Source organism: Haliaeetus leucocephalus, unplaced genomic scaffold, assembly GCF_000737465.1.
Source record: "Haliaeetus leucocephalus isolate CR32 unplaced genomic scaffold, Haliaeetus_leucocephalus-4.0 Scaffold495, whole genome shotgun sequence".
Classification (NCBI taxonomy): domain Eukaryota; kingdom Metazoa; phylum Chordata; class Aves; order Accipitriformes; family Accipitridae; genus Haliaeetus; species Haliaeetus leucocephalus.
In genome coordinates this window covers 7,381,358-7,400,928 of record NW_010972931.1, presented here as the reverse complement: position 1 = coordinate 7,400,928, position 19,571 = coordinate 7,381,358, and the positions used below count along the sequence as shown (strand labels likewise).

Below are 19,571 nucleotides of genomic sequence, written 5' to 3'. Positions count from 1 at the left end.
AATGATCTTCCCACCTATAAAAACTTGTTGCAGAGCAGACAATGATGAATTGTGTACTCTGTCTGCTAGGTCACACAACTCAATTTGCAGCAGAGGAGATTTAGATATGATTTTCGAAATGCTATCTCACTTAAAAAAGAAGGGCTGGAAGAGGTTGGTTATCTACTCTACAGCCTCCTTCATGGCTTCTTTATTTCAAAACAGGTTGGTCAGTCCTTACCCCGACCCTGTCCCCACCAGCAGACAGTTATTGTCAAGACTGTTCCTTCTCAGCCAGGTTTAATACACAAAATAAACAAGAAGAGGAAATCCTCATCCATTGAACAATACAACTCCCTTTCCTCCTTGCAGGTGAGCAACAGTGCCTTACAGCGTTGTATGGGATGCCTTTCCTCCATAAGTACCTGCCTGTTAGCACTTACCAAAGTAAGACTAGTTCTCCCCAACAATGAAGACACTTTTCTGTGACGAACATCCACCAAACACAGATTATTTCTGGGCTGGGGAGCTATGGAAGTCCCTATGTAGCTGCTCTACCATCTTGAGGGACTCGTATGGACTCTAAAGTTTAGACTCTTCTCTGTCAGGCTGGTCTAGGTGTGCTTGTCCTGCCTTAGAGCCAAGGGATGGAATAAGGGTTCTGTGAAGCCCAGCATATGGAATATTTTTTTTTTATATTTTTAATACAGGGGCTAAAGGACAGAGAAATCTTCCTTTCTTCAGTCACTGAATTCAGAAACTGATCTGTAAGATGTGAGAGCAGGAACATCTTTTCCATCATCTCCAAATGAACCACGTTTAATTGCTACAGAGACACAAAGGGCATGCAAAGGGAGACATGCAAAAACCAAATAGAGCTTTTCTAAAATATCTTGCATTGGTGACCAAGAACTCTAAACAATCCCTGACACTAAAAATTCCAGAAGGGATGCTACTCACGGCAGCTTGTATTTGCTATTAGAAATTTACTTTTGATCCCTCAAACTCTGTGGTGCACAAAAGATCTGAATCCTCTTTTACAAACAACAGGAAAAGCAAGGGGCAGGCAAGATGATTTTGTGACCAAACGTCACAACTGCTCCCTCAGTCACCAAACTAACTCCTAACATCTTCAGGTGATGTGAATGGCATAACTCTACTCCCGTCAAGGGTGCTATTTTAATTTATTCCACATACGAATGGAATAAGATCTTAATTATGCCCAACTGTATATATATAAAGCCAAACACTAAGCACCAGCCACTCAGAGCCAACTCAGGAGGATTCTCCTCAGTGTGGACTTTGGGGACACCCAGGATATGTGGGTGAAAGCCACGGCTGGCAAGAAGCTAACTGCCTCAAAAGCTGAGTCCTGGAGCTTAAGTTCACTGTAGACTGTACACTGAAAGGACTACTTTTTCGCTTTCTCTCAGGATTTGCAACTATGAGGCAAATACAGTCTAACAAATTCACTTTTGGAATAGGAAGTCAAGGTGTTTGAATTCTCCTACCGTGTGTTGCAATTCATGACACATCAGAAGACACTGTACAAAAATTAAATTAAATAATGCTGATTTCCTTTTGATAGGCAAGCAGAAAAAAATTACAACTCTCCCTGCCTCCTGCCACAAAACTTTTTTTATACTTACAGGTTTAGGAAAAAATCGAGAAAGAAGAAAACAATTTGTCTGTATGGTGCAGATATACTACACCCTATTCTGGGATCTGATGAGATGGTTTCTATAATGTGAAAATTATGGCATCTTTTGTCACAAATTAAGGTAAACTTTTTTTTTTTTACTGGTTTGGATATTTGTGCTTACCTGTCCATGGCATTCTATTAGGTCCATCATAAAAAGAAAATACTGTTGGCAATATTTGTTTGTAGAGACAAACATCAATGCTAAGCACTTAGTAGTACATTATGTTTTTTTGAGGATGCACTTGGGGGAATCAAAGTATTTTATTGCACAATAGATATTATTCTGTTTGTACTTGCATTCCTCCAAACTTAAACCATTCACAATGTTTTATTTCTGAGCATACATAACCAAGAACACTGACTGCGGTGATATTGTTAAGTATTCAAACAATTCCTGCACATCACTTACAAAAATAATGCCTTTGGGTAAATATCTTTGCTTTCTCTTTTTCTTTGCCTCTCCTTTGTCAGTGCCCTTATATGACATGTTCTTGGAAAAATGAACCACATTTGCTCCATTTACTGTTTAACAAAAATAAAGCATGAAAAATGTTATAAGCTATAAATAAAATCATCTAGTATTTGTATTGCACTAATTTGTCAGGGGTTGAATAAATGTTAATTATACAGCTTTTTAAAAATCAGACTTGTTAATGTCATTTTTAATTTAGAATGTTACACTGTAAATGTTTTCCATTGTGTTAATTTACACCTGTTATTACAGCCTCCATTATTAGGTTTACACTGGAACAGCTACTTTGTGCCACTGAAATTTGCTTAAAACAGCAGAAACAATTACTAATTAGAAGGGCATGTTTACTTTAATTATATTTATTTCCTAGTCTAGTTTTATATGTAGCACACTATGAAAGTGTATGATTCAATTAGCCAAACCCATTTATCTTAGGCAATTCCTCAAATGAGCATTGCTTAGAAAGACAGCAAATTCTTTCAGCGCTACTTTGCCTCATAAATTTCATAGGTGACACTAATAAATACATATGGTGACTGGGTATCACGTACTATGTGACCTCACTGCTTTCTCCCATTTTTGCTAAAGCTTATTCAGTAATTGCAGATTACCAGAATGACATTTTATTTAAACAACAAGCCCAACTGTTTTAATCAAAGATTTTAAACCAGTGACATGGAGAACCATCTTTAGCATTCATAAACTCAGAATCAATACAAGATAAGCATTCAGCTCATTCAGTTATCCGCACAATGTGAAACTACTATCGATACTCATCCACTGATATCTAGCGCTAGTCTTATGTATTACACAGTGCTTTATAAATTTGCAAACCAAGTGCAATTTAAACTTCTTGGGAACAAAAAGTTAATGTCTTTATCCTTTACAAATAAGACTCTTTGAGTAGTTTTTCCAGTGAAAGCTGTATTATCTATCCACTCTCACAGATTAAATAGGAAAGCCATAGAAATTCTTTACAAATGACTTCCCTGAAGCTCATTCCTAGTGTTACGTTTTAAACCTGAAGTGAGGATTAAAAAAAAAACAAACAAAAGAGTTAGGTTTCTAATTGATAGTTGCTGCTTCTAATCTATGTAAATTATATTGGCAGGTAGTACGACATACCGTTGCTTTTGAATAATATTATTTTAGTACTTATAACAAAATTCAGTACCCTGAAAAATAAAACTGAAGATAAAATTGTACAAGCCAGTGGGAAACCCCAATGAGTTCTACATTGCAAGGCGCTCTGCCTCAGTCAGCCATCAAGGTTAATGCATTTATACTATCTCCCTGTCACTGCATGGGCACAGCAGTTGTATGACACTCAGCGAGTGCAGCTGATGCTGTCAAAGTGGCTACGACAGGGCTATAGCTTCCCAAACAGGGGCAACCGTTGCCTGTGGAATGACGTGCAACAGCTCTGAGCATCAGAGCTACCTATAATGATCAAATACATGTATTTAGATCATCACACTTTGGACTGCTTGGGCCACATTTTATACCTTCTGCCACAAAGGGAATTCATTCCTAGTTAAATTTCTCTTTAACGTATAGAACATAACAAGAATGATGAAAATCTGAACTTCTAAGAAGAATTAAGCCAGTATCTTGTGTGGCCAAAGATCACAGACCTACCTTCTCCTAATCCACTGCAACGCAGAAAAGAAAACAGTATATAAATAGAAAGCCTGATGTAATTCAGAAAAAGCTGGTATTAAAAAGTCAGCATTTTAAAAAAGCTAACAGAGACATATCTCAGCTCAGGCAATTATTTTGTAGGTTAAGAGGAGAGAAATACTGCTGCAATTGAAGATTTGTCTTCACAGCGGTTCTCAGGAAAGTCAAGGCAAATCAACTGAGGGAATGAAGTCAGTTCCCAGTCAGATGAACATATATTATGGCAGCTTACCCTTCCTCCAAGAGGAAAAGGGATCAACTGTACCGATGTAAGCTTGCTTGGAGGATGGACCAAGCATGTTCAGGTAGGGGTTTAACATGCTTTTAGGTATGCAGACCGACTTCATGCATTTAGTGCCTCCCCTGCTCTGGTGTTGCCTTTATCTACCCCGCGTGGTCGCTGATAACGAAGGCTGACTTAATGGACCCCATCTCTGACCTCTCACTAATAGCACCTTCTCTTTTATTTACATACGGGGCACGGGGAAGGGGAGGTTGTATGAAGTGCACTTGCCAGTTTCTAATAGCTAACTATCTTTAATAATGAAGCGTAAGATAACAAATCAAGTCTGAGTCATAACTAATTAAAAGAAATGGGAATTGAAAATGAATGTAATTAGTCAAAATTTCTGAACAGTGCCTTTATTATAAAGTCAATAATTAAAATGGCGAAATCAGTGGTTTGTAACATAATCAAGCCCATACACAAGTAACTTCTGGCCTTTCTTCAAATGTCTTGGTTTTGAATATCTCTCCATTTGGAAAACTTGGATTACTATAACTGTTGGGGGGGGTTTCCAAAGAAGAAACTGATGAGATGGACTTAAGTTATCTTTGCTGGGGCATTGTCATGAAAAGTTGACCACGGTATGTTGTTACTGCCTCTGTAATTAGGTTACTCTCTTCGCAACAGCAGGGAAGAGGCATCATCAGTGAAAACTGAAATAATGCTGGTTGCATTATTTTGTTTAAGTCAGTAATACACTTACAGGTACCTGTATGGTACATACAGTTGTAATGAATCTGAGTTCTTAAGTGCTAGGATATATACATGCAAAGCAGGTATGCACCTTTTAAAAAGGGGCCTGTAGGTGTTAAATTAAGCAGACTTCAGAAGAATCTTAATTTATAAGAGAAATATAGTGATTCACTCTAATATTTTCCCTCTGACATACACCTTCTTTTAACTGTGGGCTGGCTCTTTTTAGGCTTATTCAATATGGATCCCCCAAAAGGGGTTTTCTTATGTGCAACAATTGACTAAGAGCAACCAAACATTCACCCTGGTCTAATTCTTTTTGTTCCGCCACAACATATTTTGACACAAAAAAACCCCAGAAAAGCCTGGTATTTTCCTTAATGTTTGCAATGCTGGCCCAGATCAGAGCTTTTTGATTACTTTCAGCCAATATCCACCAGGTAATTTTATGCAGGCTCGCTTAGTGGGGAGCAGCACATCAGCCCCAGCTCTGCCCAGCCAGCCAGGCACTCTGCCTTGCTGGTGCAGCTGGGAACAAGCTGGCTATGCAGCACTGCATTTACACTCTTCTTCTATTCCTTTTGCCCCTAAAAAAAAAAAAAGATTGAGATGTGACTGCCTTTTTTGAAAGAAGAGGGGGATGATCCAAAGGTATTGCAGCCAGTGGAAACCCACCACCACAAACAGCCAAATAATACATGACACAGTCATATGTTCTGTATTACTCCTAGTAGAAAGTAGTAATATTTTAACCCAGCATCCCAGACACAGAGCATGAAGGGGAAATGCACTCATCCTCAATTCGGGGCTGCCAGATAAGCGATGACTCCATTAAGCCATGCCTGTGATCTGACACTATCTGAAAGGCAAGGCTGCTGCCCGGGGAGCCTGCCTGGTGCTCGCTCCTGCTGCTGTTGTGCAAAAGGCTTCAATTAGTACTGACCTCAGCATGGGAATATTTCTCCCTGGGTGGGAAAGGAAATATCACAGACTTAAAGCCCTTCTCTCTCCGAGACTGGGGTGAAACTGTGCCATGCCAGATTTATCTCCCACAGACCCACCTGGGTAAAGGGTGCGCATCGAGGAACAGCACGGTAGCACAAACTTAAACAAAGACATTGATTTCCTGAGTATTTGCAATGCGCGGGGACTACACCCACTTGGTGCTATCAGTAGCAGTCCACAGCGTGTGTGTGCACAAAGATGCTCCCCTCCGCAGGCTCGCTAGCTACCTCGAGGCAGTGCTGCTCCATACACACGCTCACACACAGACACCAACTCGCACGTACACAGATGTGCATTATGCACAACATGGGAAAAAAAATATAGAAAATTGGAAGTTACAAGAGACTGAAAGATATACTCAGAGTCTACAGGGATCCTGAAAGCCAAAAGAAATGGCAAGGAAAAAAAAAGGGGGAAATATCTGGCTGTACTCAAATATTCCCTACACAAATGACTTCTTACTAAAACTATTACACTATCTTCCAAAGAGCTAACACTTCAAAAACATAGACCTGAGTGCTACTGTAGTGATAAAGAAGCTAATGAAACACAACATTCAGGCTACCCTAGTCCAGTGGAGTTAAGATTACCTTTATTCCTGATTCACTCAGAAACAAAAAAACCAAACCCCAACAGATTCTTGCACACACTTGGAGGCCACTTTAAAATAGATATATGTGCCCATCTTAAAACCATTAACAAACCTCTTTTTACCATAGGATTCTGGCTAGCATGGAAAACTGGGCAAGCACCACGGAATCAAATGATTAATAATGCATGAATTCCTCCGAATCAAAGGTAAAGCAAGCAAAAATGACAAGCAGAAGGAGAAAGCATCTTAAAAAAATTACCAGAGAGCTAGTTTTGGATCTAAAGGCAACACCAAGCCTGCCAACTTCTCAAAGAGGCTGCCAAGAAGCCAGATGCCATAACTGGAAGGATATTATCCAGAGTTTTACATCTGAGTCTCATGAGTGCCTTTGAACAAGGACAAAAAAATGGATGCTGGCAAGAGCTCAACTGTTTAATTTCTATCCCCACCCTAAATATTTATTTAAAAGTTAAATTGAAACCATTGCAAAAATTAAAGACAGGATGTGTAAATACAATGTTAAGTATTTACAATGACCCACAAGGGCGAGTTAGCCCTACCAAAGTACTGGAAAACTCTCTGGAAACATGAATTAAAGACCGGAGGTCATCCCAAACTCCCTGCTTGAGCTGGGCTTCAGAGAGCACGGAGTCCCCGAGGAAGGACTTGTGATGACCGAGTTTATAGAAGCGGTGCCTGCCCCTGCAGCCGGGTGGGCACAGGAGGACTCTACGCAGCTCCTCTCCCACCAAGTACAGCAGGCCCATGGCTCATCCCCATCACGCGATGGGTTACACCTGCCCTACATGTGCCTCGGTGCAAGAAAGCTCAGCCCATTATAGGAGCCGCACGTGGCTGTCACACAAGAATGATGCCTTTGTTTTGGCTGTGCTGGAGGCATGTTTGATCATGTCATGGAGGAGATGCTGACCACCCTTGAGTCAGAGGCCAGCTGTAGACCATCAGAACAGTTTAGATGGTCTACAGCCTTCTCTATCCTCATACCTGAAGAAGTCAGTGCAATGAGGTAGGTAAACAGCCTGCAAGTAACAGGCTGCAAAAAAAAAGGAGCTGAAGAGTCTCTAATCAGCAGACAGACCAAAGGTTGACGACCTCCGCTCTGCAGCAACATCCAGCAAAGTGCAAGGTAGCACCGATAAATTGGATCCAGCCCCTATAGCAAGAAAGAAAGTGACCATAATATTTGGATTTTGAGGGCGAGTGAAAGAACATATACAGAGACCTCCATTGAACCTGCAAGCCCAAACTCTGATTTTACTTCAGGTAGCCCCCATTTCATGAACACATAAACACACACATTTAAAACACTTGAATAATTCCATCTAAATCACTGGAACTCCTCCTGTGCATCAAGTTAAACACTTGCACAGGGTCCTCTTAGGTCACAGTCTTGCACTGTTTATGCAAGAAAAATTTTGCAACCAGATTGATTTGTATATCCTGCCATCACTCGGCACTGAGCATTTGTATCCCTTGACGTTAACTGGCATCTGCCAAGCACTCTCCTATAAAAAAGTTATTCAGTTGCACACGTTTGTAATGCAACTGCATATATTACTTGGGTAAAGGAAAGGCAGTTATTTTGATTTCTGCCATAAAATACAGCGTAAGTGTAAACTATGAACTGCAGAACACAAAAAAATGTAATGACTTTTTCAAATACTGGCCAAGTAAGCAGTATTTTACAAGACAAGAAACAAATGTTCAGGTCAAAACAGCACATGGAAGTGACCAAGCCTGCACTGGACTTGAAGGAGCACAGGATCCCCCCTCAGGACTGTGACAGGTTAACATCTCATCTTATTAAACACACCTGCTCCATCTCTCCTTCTGGACTTTCTACAGGCTCATTAGGATTCATTAGGGCATTGGGGGTTTATTTTTTAAGAAAACACCAGGTAGCATGCAAAAAGAATAAATGAAATACTGAATTAACCTAAATCCCCCTTTTAGCTAGTTCAAGTCTTGTTTATAATGGGCATGCACCACTTTGCATTTACCATGAGGCTCCTCAATTAGTTCATAGACAAGTTAACCTTCTATCTCCCAGCAAATATAATTCATGCTCATTTTATACAACACAGCATTCTGCTGGCTATTATCCATCATTTACAAGTGTTATTTGTCTATAAAAATGACACTAAAAAGTTGAAAAATGATTCCGCTCTGCCTGCTTCTGGATGTGTTTTAACAAATGGTACCAATGCAAAAGGCTCTAAGTCATGTAAGAAGCAATTAGTCAAAGAAGCCATAAATATTTTTTAAAAAGGATATAAATGATTGCTTGCCAGATAGTAAAAGCTCTAAAGGTTGCTACATAATAGAAGACTGAACCTACACATACATATCTGAGTAACTTTACCCCTGTGTGCAATCCCATTAGGATGAAGAAGGTTACTCAAGCAAGTAACATTAGCCAGGTGAGTAAGTGTTTGTCCTAAAATAGTTAAAATAGTATTCTTCATTATTTATCGTTAATGAAGTTAATCAAATTCAGCACTACTTACTCATGCATGCATTAAATAGAAACCTGAACATGACATGCATATTTATGGAACAGAGATTGAAAGATCATTATCTGTAGGGAAGAAAATCCAGCAAAGAAAAGGATGCGTAAAATGTGTCTGTTATCTTATTAGAACATAAACTGTTTTGCTTAAAACATAAATATTTATTTTAATTAATTCAATTAACCTAAATAATAGCTTCCACACATGACAACTATAGCTAATGTATGAATTTCGTGATTTCTGATGAAGATGTAGGCCACAGCCATAGCTACCATCAACCAACTGGTCTAATTCCATGGAAATCAGTGGAGCTCTACCAATTTACACCAGTGTGCATCTGGCCTGTAGCTCCACACTAACTGCATCTCTTACATTGAACTGAAATATAATATGCTGCACACCACCAGAAACCCAAAAGAACAAAAAATAAACTGTTCTATTTACTTTTCGGTTAACAACTAAGGTAAGCATTCCCCACTTTCATCTTAAAATTCTGCAATTGCAACTAAGGGGTTTTTTGATTTTTAAATTTAGAAAGCTGTACACAGGTTTAGAGGCCAGACAGATGGGTTTGGCAATCCCAGAGAGAGAAAGAAGGATGAAAAAACTTTAAAAGTGCAACTATTAAATATTCATGCCACTGGCATTCTGTACCTTCAGTGAAGTTCTTGCACTATATATGGAATGAAACCTATAGTTAAATACATGAGTCCACTAGCTATCAGTTTTGAAAGAGTTTATTATAATGTGAGGGGGAAAAGACTCCCTGGGTTGCTAAATATACAGTAAAATATATTGAGAAAATAGGGAAAGAAAACATATTTCTGCATGTTCCTTGACCTTTAAAAATGACAGATCAATTGTTTTAAAAACTATCTTATTGTTCAAACACCTGAAGAAAAAACAGTGCACTACCTTCAATCATATTTTCAAGTTCTAAGGTGATTTTATTAACTCCTTTTTATTGCCCAGTTTAAATATTCTAATTGGCACACATCACACTTGCAGTCACTAGATATCCATTAGACTTTAATGGGTTTGAAATGGTCTACAGTATTATGGGGCTGGCAGACCTACCGCAGTCCCATTTACAATGACGCAAGGTAAGTGGGGCATAAAAACACAATGGTTAATGCCACTGCAAAAATAAAAAAAAAAAGGTTCCTCCATTTCCTCCAGCGGGTATCCTTACCTATGGTTTTGCACAGGCAAGGGCCAGTCCCCACAAGCGCGGATGACCAAAATGAGGTCTACAAGCACGTGTAGGCGGCAGGGGAGGAGAGGAGCAGGTCTGTAGAGCAACACAGCTCCTGCCCAGTGTGTGTGCTGGGGTTTGCTTCCATGCCATGAGCTGTATGCCCACCACGACCGCTTCCTATACGGAGCACACACTTACCCAACACATACCTCAACCGACCTCTCTGCAGTAAGCACGAGCCTTTGTGCATTCCCACCACGGAGGTAACCTGCCTTCCCTGTGCTCCGGGTCACGGCACTCCGTGCAGGGAAAAAAGGGAAAGCCATGTGCTCTCCACAAGAAGGGTTTGTCTCCTCCTTCCACACCCCCCCAAAAATCACAGATACAGAGCATGTATGTGCCTGATACAAGAAAGAATCATATATTTGTGCCCAATGTGTTGCAAACCTTGTTCAGGAAGGTGGTTCTTTTCCATAAAAACTGTCCCTGCAATGCAACCAAGGCCATTTAGATCCCATTTGGGGACCCAAATTCTGGCCGTTTCAGGAGAACAAGTTCATGACTGTGAGAAGCATGGAGGGAAGACTGAGATAGTGCGATATGCCTACTCAAGGAAGAAGTGAGGGCTGGGCAGCCGTGTTTCTGTGAATGAGAAAGCCCTTCCCACCGACACACCATAGCTGGGTAAATGCCAGCCTGACAAGAAAAAAACCTCAACACCTGAGTTCCACATGGTAGTTTTTAATTTAATTCATTTCCATGTGAGAGGTTTAAAACATCCCATGTTTCATAATACTTAGGAAGTGTTAATAAAAGCCTACAGAAATCTGGAGATCTTTCTGCTACTACATAAATAACTCCCCTGCCTCCACTCCCAGGGAAGTACAAAAGCCACATGAAGATTCATCCCCTCTTTCCCTCTCCCCTTCCCCAGCTTTTCAGGGCACTTCAATGTGTAGGAATAATCATGTTCTTCAGCAGACTCCTTTATTGACTCAAAATAACTGATTCCACACATTTAATCGCAGAATCCTCCTTTTATCCTCTAATTACGAAGCGGTGCCTGTCGAAATTAAAGTGGCGTGCTTGTAAATATTTTCAGGCACAAAGGAAGAAGCAAAGCCAGCTGAGCAATTTGGTAAGAAGGGAGTGAAAAATACCCTGGACCTTCTGTATTCTTTAGTTACAAGTGATGAGAGCATTTTTATTTGGGTGGTTTTACACAATAAATTTTAAAGAGTAGTTGCTTAAGTACATCTAAAGGTTAAACCTTCAAGCAGCTAATCTGTATGTGAGAACAAGTAACTGTCAAATACTTAACCTTTTACAGATTAAAACTGTCTGCCTAACAGATGTGAAATCATCATTGTTGTAATTGTTATAAGTAGATATCTGAGCATTTTCTGGAGATAGATCATTTTCTTTTGAGCAGTAATTTTATGCCCCAGGTCACTTGCGTGTTCATGGCTGTGATAAAACCAGGACTTTATAACTGCTGTACTGGTTTCCAGCACCAAAGTTATTGGTTGTAACGGGCAGTTTTAAATTATTATAAAATGAACTTGTAGCCTGACTGGAAATGTTTTATTGTTCAGTTGCTGTAAGTGATTGTATTAGTGAATTTTCACAATGGTATGGCCAAGGCATAGGAGGAGAAAACGCTTCAATTTCTGATAAGCTGCAAATGTTACTATAAAATACTGCTCTTTGACAATGTTTGATAGAAATACACTCAGTTATTAGAATATGTCTAAAATGCCATTACGTTATGTTTATCAGTTATATGTATTAAGGATATAACAGAAAAATGTTTCTACTATGGTAAGTGAGCATGGAAATGGTATTTTTCCCCATATGCTACTTACATATAGCAGGGCAAACTAGCTTGAAACCCTTCAGATACCACTAAGCAGACACATGTTCCTACATAGGTCTACGTTTAGGCCAGCGTCCTGCAACTAGACCAGGCATTTTCCTCTTAAATCACAGTGAAACGTAATCATCAGACTATCCAGCAGCCAAGTCAGCTTATAAATCCAGTATGTTACATTCCGACATGTGGGGTTTGTGGGTATAGATTTTGGGTTGGCCCTTGTCATGCTGCTGAATATGCATTGCGAAAGTGGACCTGTCTCGGACTGAGGTCCAGGCTTCAGCCTCCTTTCTCCTTCAAATTTTTGTAGTTTTATATCATTTTAGCTGTAACTACCACAGGTCGGGATTCTTCTGGTGCAAGATGCTGCAACGGGACCAGCGCAGGCACAGCGACTGCCCTTCACAGACTGCAGCTACCTCCCCCACGGCCGTTCCTCAAAGACCTCATTTAGTCCAGCAGGAAATTTCCGGCAAGTATGTGTTTTGGGCTCCACGCCAGATACTCAACCTGCACTTTTTTTCCCATCTACCAAGTAAATACAGTTTTGAAACACGAAAGATTTTTTTTTTTTTTTAATTACTATTTCTTTTTAACCCAGGTCTGTTGCACAGATCGCTATGTATTGCCTGGTCAGCGGGGCTTCCTTGGAAAACAAAGCGTCAGACCGTGTTGTCTCCCCATCATCTACTCCCTCTTCCCCGGCTGTTACTTTGAACCTGCTAATCGATTTCAGCCAAATCTGACAGAGGTTTCAAAAAAGTCCTACTGAAAATCAGCAGCTGTTTACGCAGTGCTAATAACTTGGTGCTCTATCCATGCCAGCAGACGACAGCCAGCCGTCCGTCAGCGTGCGAGCACCGTTCAGTTCAGGCACAGCTCTGAAACCGCCCCAGCTGCTGGTGTTTTCTCCCCAGGTCAGCGAAGACGAGCGTAAGGGAGATGCAATCCCTGGCAAAAAGTTTATGCAGTGGGGCTGCTGGGTTACAAGGCACAAAACTATGGTCTAGTTTTCATAAATCCACCACTCAGGGAAGCTTTTTTCCCCTAACTAGATGACCGATATTAAAAAAATATTAATAATAATAAAACCAATAATAATAGCAATAAAACTGAGTTCTAGCAATTGTCAGTTAGACCCTATAAGTATTCAAAGCCCAATCACTAAAGATGGAAAAACGAGGTTTTGAAAAACAACAAAAATGCCAACAACAAGCGCATACTCTCTTGCAAAGTACTCTGCAAATGGCCCCTCACACCTCGACTCATCTGAAAAGGAGATGCAGAAGTTGGTGCATCACCACCACCCATATGAGAAGTCATTTCCAGGACACAACGAAGCAATATGCACTGACCTGCACTCTGCATTGATGCAGTTTCCGTATAAGTTTATTTGTGAGCTGAACTTGAGCAGAGAATGCCAGCTGTGCCATATTGTAAAGTGGATTTGTCATGTGGATTTATCCATACTTTGTCCATTAAGTCACCCTTGGGAATGAGCACTAGTTAGAACTCTCTGATAGATGTGAAGGGTTTTTATACAGACAGGGGAAAAAAAAAGGAATGCAGTGATTCCAAGAGACTGAAGGAAAAAAAGAGAGGTATTATTAGCACATCGAAAGGCATCTGAAATATAAATTATTTGAAAGCACATCACTTTATATATCCTGTTAATTACATGGTTAATATTATGGAATCTGACAACTCCCCATAGACACCAGGACTATTGATGAGTTCCACTTTATGTTAGAAATTTCTCTCTTCTTGTGCAGAATTACCTCTTTAACCTCTTTCAGTCCAATAAATTCACATTAAAATGTGACCAGGAGTGACAACCTTGGGAGAGGACTAACCTCTCCCTCTATCATGTCATTTTAGCCTCAGTCTCAAATTGGTACAGCACTCCCATAGCTATTAGCTCAGCTTTTCTCCTGGCTTCTGAGTAGATGAAGCAGTATGTCTAATTAATTTACATTCCTTAAGTACAAAGGTAGCTATCAGCAAAACTACATTAAAATCAAACTACCAATAAGGTAATTGTAAAATCATAATTTTCTGGGATGTTTTCACTAAATACCATCTTAGCTTTGCAGCTGAATGTTTTCCAAAGTCTAGCCTTACAGCTACGTGAAAGTCAAATATTTCATACATTACAGTGTATCTCGCTCCACAGAAAAAAAAAAGGACAGATACTCTTTAATACAATGAAATGCAATTTAAAGCCAAGTCAATAAGATACGAACCTCTTATCCTCAAATGAGGGTTACGTTATACATCATGGGTTAGAAGTTAAAAATGAAGAGAATGGTTCTTGCCACTCATAATTCAAAGACTGTTGTCAAAAGCTTTCTGTTCATAGAAATGCTATTGGTTTTATTCAGCTGGCAAAAACTGTGCAGTATTCTAAGTAGCTCAGACAGATAGCTTTTTTAGCTCCACAGTTCAGAGCCAAATTTTCCTGAACAGCATAAGGACTTGATTTTGCTAATGTATACATGTTGCACCGTACCCGGTTCCAGAAATAACCGGCGTCCATGAATGCAGGCTGGGGTCTAGGGAGGATACATGCGAACAGCCAGATTCCCTATTTTGCCGTGTACTCAGAGAGACCAGACACATCCAGCTAAAAAAGGTTGCCGCACGAAGAAGCCCTCTGACAGCACAAAGCTCCAGGAGGAAGCTCTGCAGCTGCCCAGCTCCCTACCTGCTTCTCGCTGAGGAGAAAATACCGAATACTGGGGGTGGGAGGCGAGGGGCACACTGCAGCACGTCAGCAACGGGCGAGATTCTCCACCGAGCTCCAGCCACCCGCCCCTGTGAAACTCTCATTTTTGCTGGGACCAAATAGCTGAGGGACACGAGGGGCGACTAGCCTTCGGCAGGCAGCCATCCTCTCCTCCCGCCCGCCAGCCTGAGGAGAGCAGGGATGAGGTGTAAAAGCTGAAGCCCCCCTCGCTCCCACGTTTTCTCTGTTTGTCAGACGGGTGACACTTGCCAGCATCCTGAAGGGTGTGGGGAGCCTCTTTTCTTTCTCCTGCCCCTGAATAAACCCCTTTCTGTAACCGTGCCGTTCCTGCATGGTCAGTGGCAGCAGGAGAGGAGCTGAGCTCGTTTGCTGTGAGGAGCTGTCAGCATCTCCCTTGAGGGCAGGTTGCCAGCCTCTCCGAGGCAGTTACGCGGTGGCCTGGCCTTAAGCAACCCTCATTTCCCACTGTCGCCTTCCCACTCTCCGCCACACGCAGGGAATCCTGCACACCGCATCCTCCATTTCCCCTGTGGCCACAGCTGATCACCACAGCATAGTCCTAGGCTTGGTCCTAGCCCTTCACGGTCGACGGAGCTTACGTAAAAGACTGACGGGGGGAGCAGAAAGGTGGACCAGCTAGAGACTTTGCTGTGACAGCCCAGAGGTGGTTGCAGAGGAACAGATGAAGCCTTAGGTGTGAAATCTCATACTGTTTGCTCGGTGCTGTTTAGTGTGAGTGGCCCCGAGGAAAGAGCGACAGCAGCAGGAACAGCTAGAGATGTTCCTGCCGACGGGAACAGAACAGGATGCTTATTTGTCCCCGTCTTCTTTCTGGAAGGAAATCATCTGCTACTGCTAACACCAAAATCTGTGCATCACGCTCATGTCTGCACCAGGTCGAGGAGTACGACAGAAGTTGCCAATTACAGATAAAGGCTATCTTCAAAATTTGGATAGAAGCCGCTAATTTTGACTGCTCTACTATATAGCGGCACTTCTCATTCTTACGTGAAATGCCTAGAATTTGGTATGGGCATTACATTAGCTATATTTTAAACCTATACAAGCAAATTCAGTTAAATAACAGCACATATGTGTGTAATTTTCCACATACCAATGCCAGCACCCTGCAGACTGTACAGCAGGCTACTCAGTTTACATCCTCATGTATTTTGCTTGCTCACATATAGGCAAGCCCACAGTTACTGATATACTTTTAGAAATCTGACCTGCTGTCTACTGGGAATTATTACACGTCTCACCAGAAAATGCTGAATAGAGGATAGTTCCTGCATGAGAGCATGAGGACATGCATGCCTTTACCCTTATGCGCTGCACATGCCTTTTCCCCAGGCACATACCTGGCAGGTGCAATCCAGACCTTCATTTGTCACTCAGACCCCAGTAATGGGCTCTCCAGAAATACTCTAAATAGATTAGATTAGATGAGAATTATCTTCTGTCTTTTTAGACCATCTTGGCATTAACAACAAAACTGGGTATATTTTCCATGCAAACATGCTTTCTCTGAAAAACTAAAAGATAGGACAAATGTTCCTGTCTCCTCTGAAATAACATTTACCACTCCTCGCTAGCAAGAAGCAGCTGGCTTCAGTTAATCTGGTGGGATAACATTAAACTTAATAAATGTAATGACATTAAGATCTAAACCTTCTCTTAAAAGACTTCGGTACAGGGACAAGCTGCACAGCTGGGTGCAGAGTTAGGCACCCAGCTCCCAAAATGGATCTCACAGTGCTGTGTTGGGTGCCAAAGCTCCCCGTACCGAGGATGGGGAGAAGCCGGCACCCAACAACCAGCTTCACCATACCCAGAGGTTACGCTGGGAGCCAAACCCTATGCCTGCCAAAGGAAAATGTCAGAGAACTTATGGTTTTGCTGTGATTAGACTCCACCATGAAAGCAGAACTCAGGAAAGCCTGAGTCCCATCCATGTGTCCTCTTGGGCACTTAGGTCAGACAACAGGAGCACACCTTTGAAAAGAAAACCAAAGGACACAGCCAAGCATACTGTTTCGATAACATCCTAGTGGTTAAAACACCCACATAAGAAAATGGGAAGTCCAGATCCAAGTATATCCCCAGCATGGGGTTCACATCCATAGATTCAGTCTTAAGGAACATGCACTACTTATTAGGCCAAAGGCTTTTTTGGGTGACAAGCCCTTCACCACTCTTCCTGGAGCTTGACCCCAGCACGGATCTGGGAATGGAGGGATCATGGGACTAGGAGGAAAGTGGCTGAAACACTCAGCTGGAAAAGGGGGAGTCCTGAGTTTCAGCCCTCACCTCCCTGGGTGCCGTCATCCCAAAGCTGTATAATGCGTGACGAGAAAGGAGTACAGACACTGTGTGGCCACAGCATATCTTGGACTTCTCCACGCCCTTATGTACTAGGCTATCGAGTCTGCTAATCCCCAAATTGCCTCTAGACATATGCACTAGCAAAGCTGGAGATAATGTCGAAGTGTGCTTCTGCCACAAAACAAGGGCATCTTGGGTGCCTAGCTGGGTTGTGTGGGGTTTCTGGATTGTGGGTTTTGCTATGTTAATTCTGCCTCAACTGTGCACATAAACCATTATGTTGCACCTTGCTTAAGAGCTGTAAAGACTGAAGTATCTGCTTTGGTGGCACACAACCAGCTAAATTAATCTCCTGGCATAAACTTGCACTGCCTGGTTCAACGAACAAAATCAAATCCAGTCTCCAAGTAACTCAGAGGAATTTCTGGCTGATGTGGCAATCATTAGGCATATTAAACGACAGATATAATGCAAGTGATTTTTAGTGGTTCGGATAGATAGGCAGCTAGTACATTAGTATCGCATTCAGCTTCCATTCTAGGTATGTCTCCAGCCTGCTAACAAGCATCCTTTGTGGATTACTTGCTGTACTTTGACCTTCCAGAGCTGCTTGCTTTTTCTTTACACTGGAGACCTAAGATTCTTCTGTGCTCCCTTAGTCTGTACTCCCCATAAGCAATAAAACTATGTCTCTTGCCTTAACTGACTGACTTTCTCAGTAACCACACACCTTAGATTACAGACTTCAGGTTTAGATGCATCACTGTATGAAGTACCGTACAATGAGCAATCTACTGACTTTCTGTGGTGCTTAGAAAATACAGTCTTACAGATAAGTCTGGTTCCACCCCTCTCCTTTTAAGCTTGTCAGGTGCCCGTGCCCACAAAAAAAGGTTCACCTGGCCCACATCCTCCAGGAAGCTTTGGGCATGTGTACACAGCACAGCGGGGCAGAGACCCCCGGGCTAACAAAGACTGAAGCACCAAGCAGCCCAGTAGGCTTTCATCGAGGAGAAGCATAGCTGTTACTCACATCATGCTCAGCCCAAAACGGATAGTCTTGCCTCCTGAAAGAAACATGGGACAAAGCTGATGAACACAGATATTGTTCCCTACGAACACAGCTGAACTGCTTACAGACCTATGAACTGCTTACAGACCTACTGACGAGACGTTCAGTGCAACTGGTGCCAAATATCACAGAGCATCACTTGAGTAAATACAACCCCAATGTTAATAATAATAATAATATCATTTGTTTTTATCATCACCCAGTGTATTTTTGTAATGTCTTTCAATGCATCTGGCCCATATCAACTCTATGGTAATTAAGCATTGTCAGTAAAATTATGTAAAATTAATTTTGACACCCTTTCTCTGAAGTGTCTGTTCTGTTCTGTGTCCTTGGAATGAAATATTTTGATGCCAACGATTTCCTTCAGAGAAAATAGCTCTCCAAGCTCCTGTTGCTACCCCTCTAGCTGCCATACTGCCAAATGTGTCATATCCAGGCTCTACCTCATCTTCTATTTCTGCTTAACGAGTCCACAGTTATTTTCAAAGATCCTTTTCTATGTCTTGCCATTATTAAGAGTAGGTCAGTTTTTGGTCACTTGAGTAAAAATATAACTGATGCTAATTTTCTGGTGTTAAAGCCATGTATCACACACTAAGAGAAGCATCAGGTGTGCTCTACCTATCAGGAAAAGACTGATATCACGTGTACTAAAGACTTGACCCGAACATGTCCCATATTTGGTTGCATTACTTTTGCTTGATTGCTGAGAGCTGAATCTTTGCAAGTAGATCATATTCATGAATGTGTCACGCCTCACTATGTCATTTCGCCAGAAACTCATTAAAGATCTACTCAAAGCTTCCTTCCTAATTTATATTTCTTCTATGAGTTGCTTTGATTTGAGAAATCTCTTTTGCAAAAGGAAAGCCGTCCATTGTTTGGACTCTAAAAGGAAATGTAGGTGTTTAATTGGTGGATGTGGTTTTCATTATACTTTCCATCTCCACCACAAACCCTCTTCGTAAATTGTGACAAGTCTGTTGGCAGCCTGCTGTATCAGACTGGAGGTAGCTGACTTGATAAGCATGTCGCCCAGCCGAAGAAAAACATGAATTCCCTCCAACTTTGCTCAGAATTGCTAATTACCTTAAAGGCAGTGTCCTGAATTGGCACAGAAAACCACTGTGTGAAAGTCCTAGGGAGATGCGCAACTGTAACTCAGTAGGGTCTAGTAATACCTCAAACACTTTCTTTATTGAAATCATGCTAGCATCTTTGCTCTAAATATACTCCTTATTTAAACGCAAGTGCAGTGATTTACAGTCCAGTAAAGTCCCCAGCTTCATTTCTATGCAGCCCATATCATGATGGTAAAGAAGGCTCATTTGCCAGAGAAAGTAAAGAGGGAAATGTTTTCATTTTTATAAAATCAGTCACCCAGCCTTACAGGGCTGAGGTCCTTTTCCTCTCA

At 41.4% G+C, this 19,571-nt stretch overlaps 1 protein-coding gene across 1 annotated transcript in view; it reads right to left on the bottom strand.

Annotated features, from left to right (window-relative positions):
• The window catches only part of AFF3 (AF4/FMR2 family, member 3), a 312,420-nt gene extending 293,233 nt beyond the window's left edge, over positions 1-19,187 (bottom strand). Inside the window, exons 1-2 of the mRNA XM_010575812.1 lie at positions 19,115-19,187; positions 18,116-18,149 (exon numbers count right to left, since the gene is read on the bottom strand). Coding sequence (XP_010574114.1) covers positions 18,116-18,149; positions 19,115-19,187 — 107 coding nt within the window. The remainder of the gene's footprint in view (positions 1-18,115; positions 18,150-19,114) is intronic.
• Between the last annotated feature and the right edge of the window lie 384 nt (positions 19,188-19,571).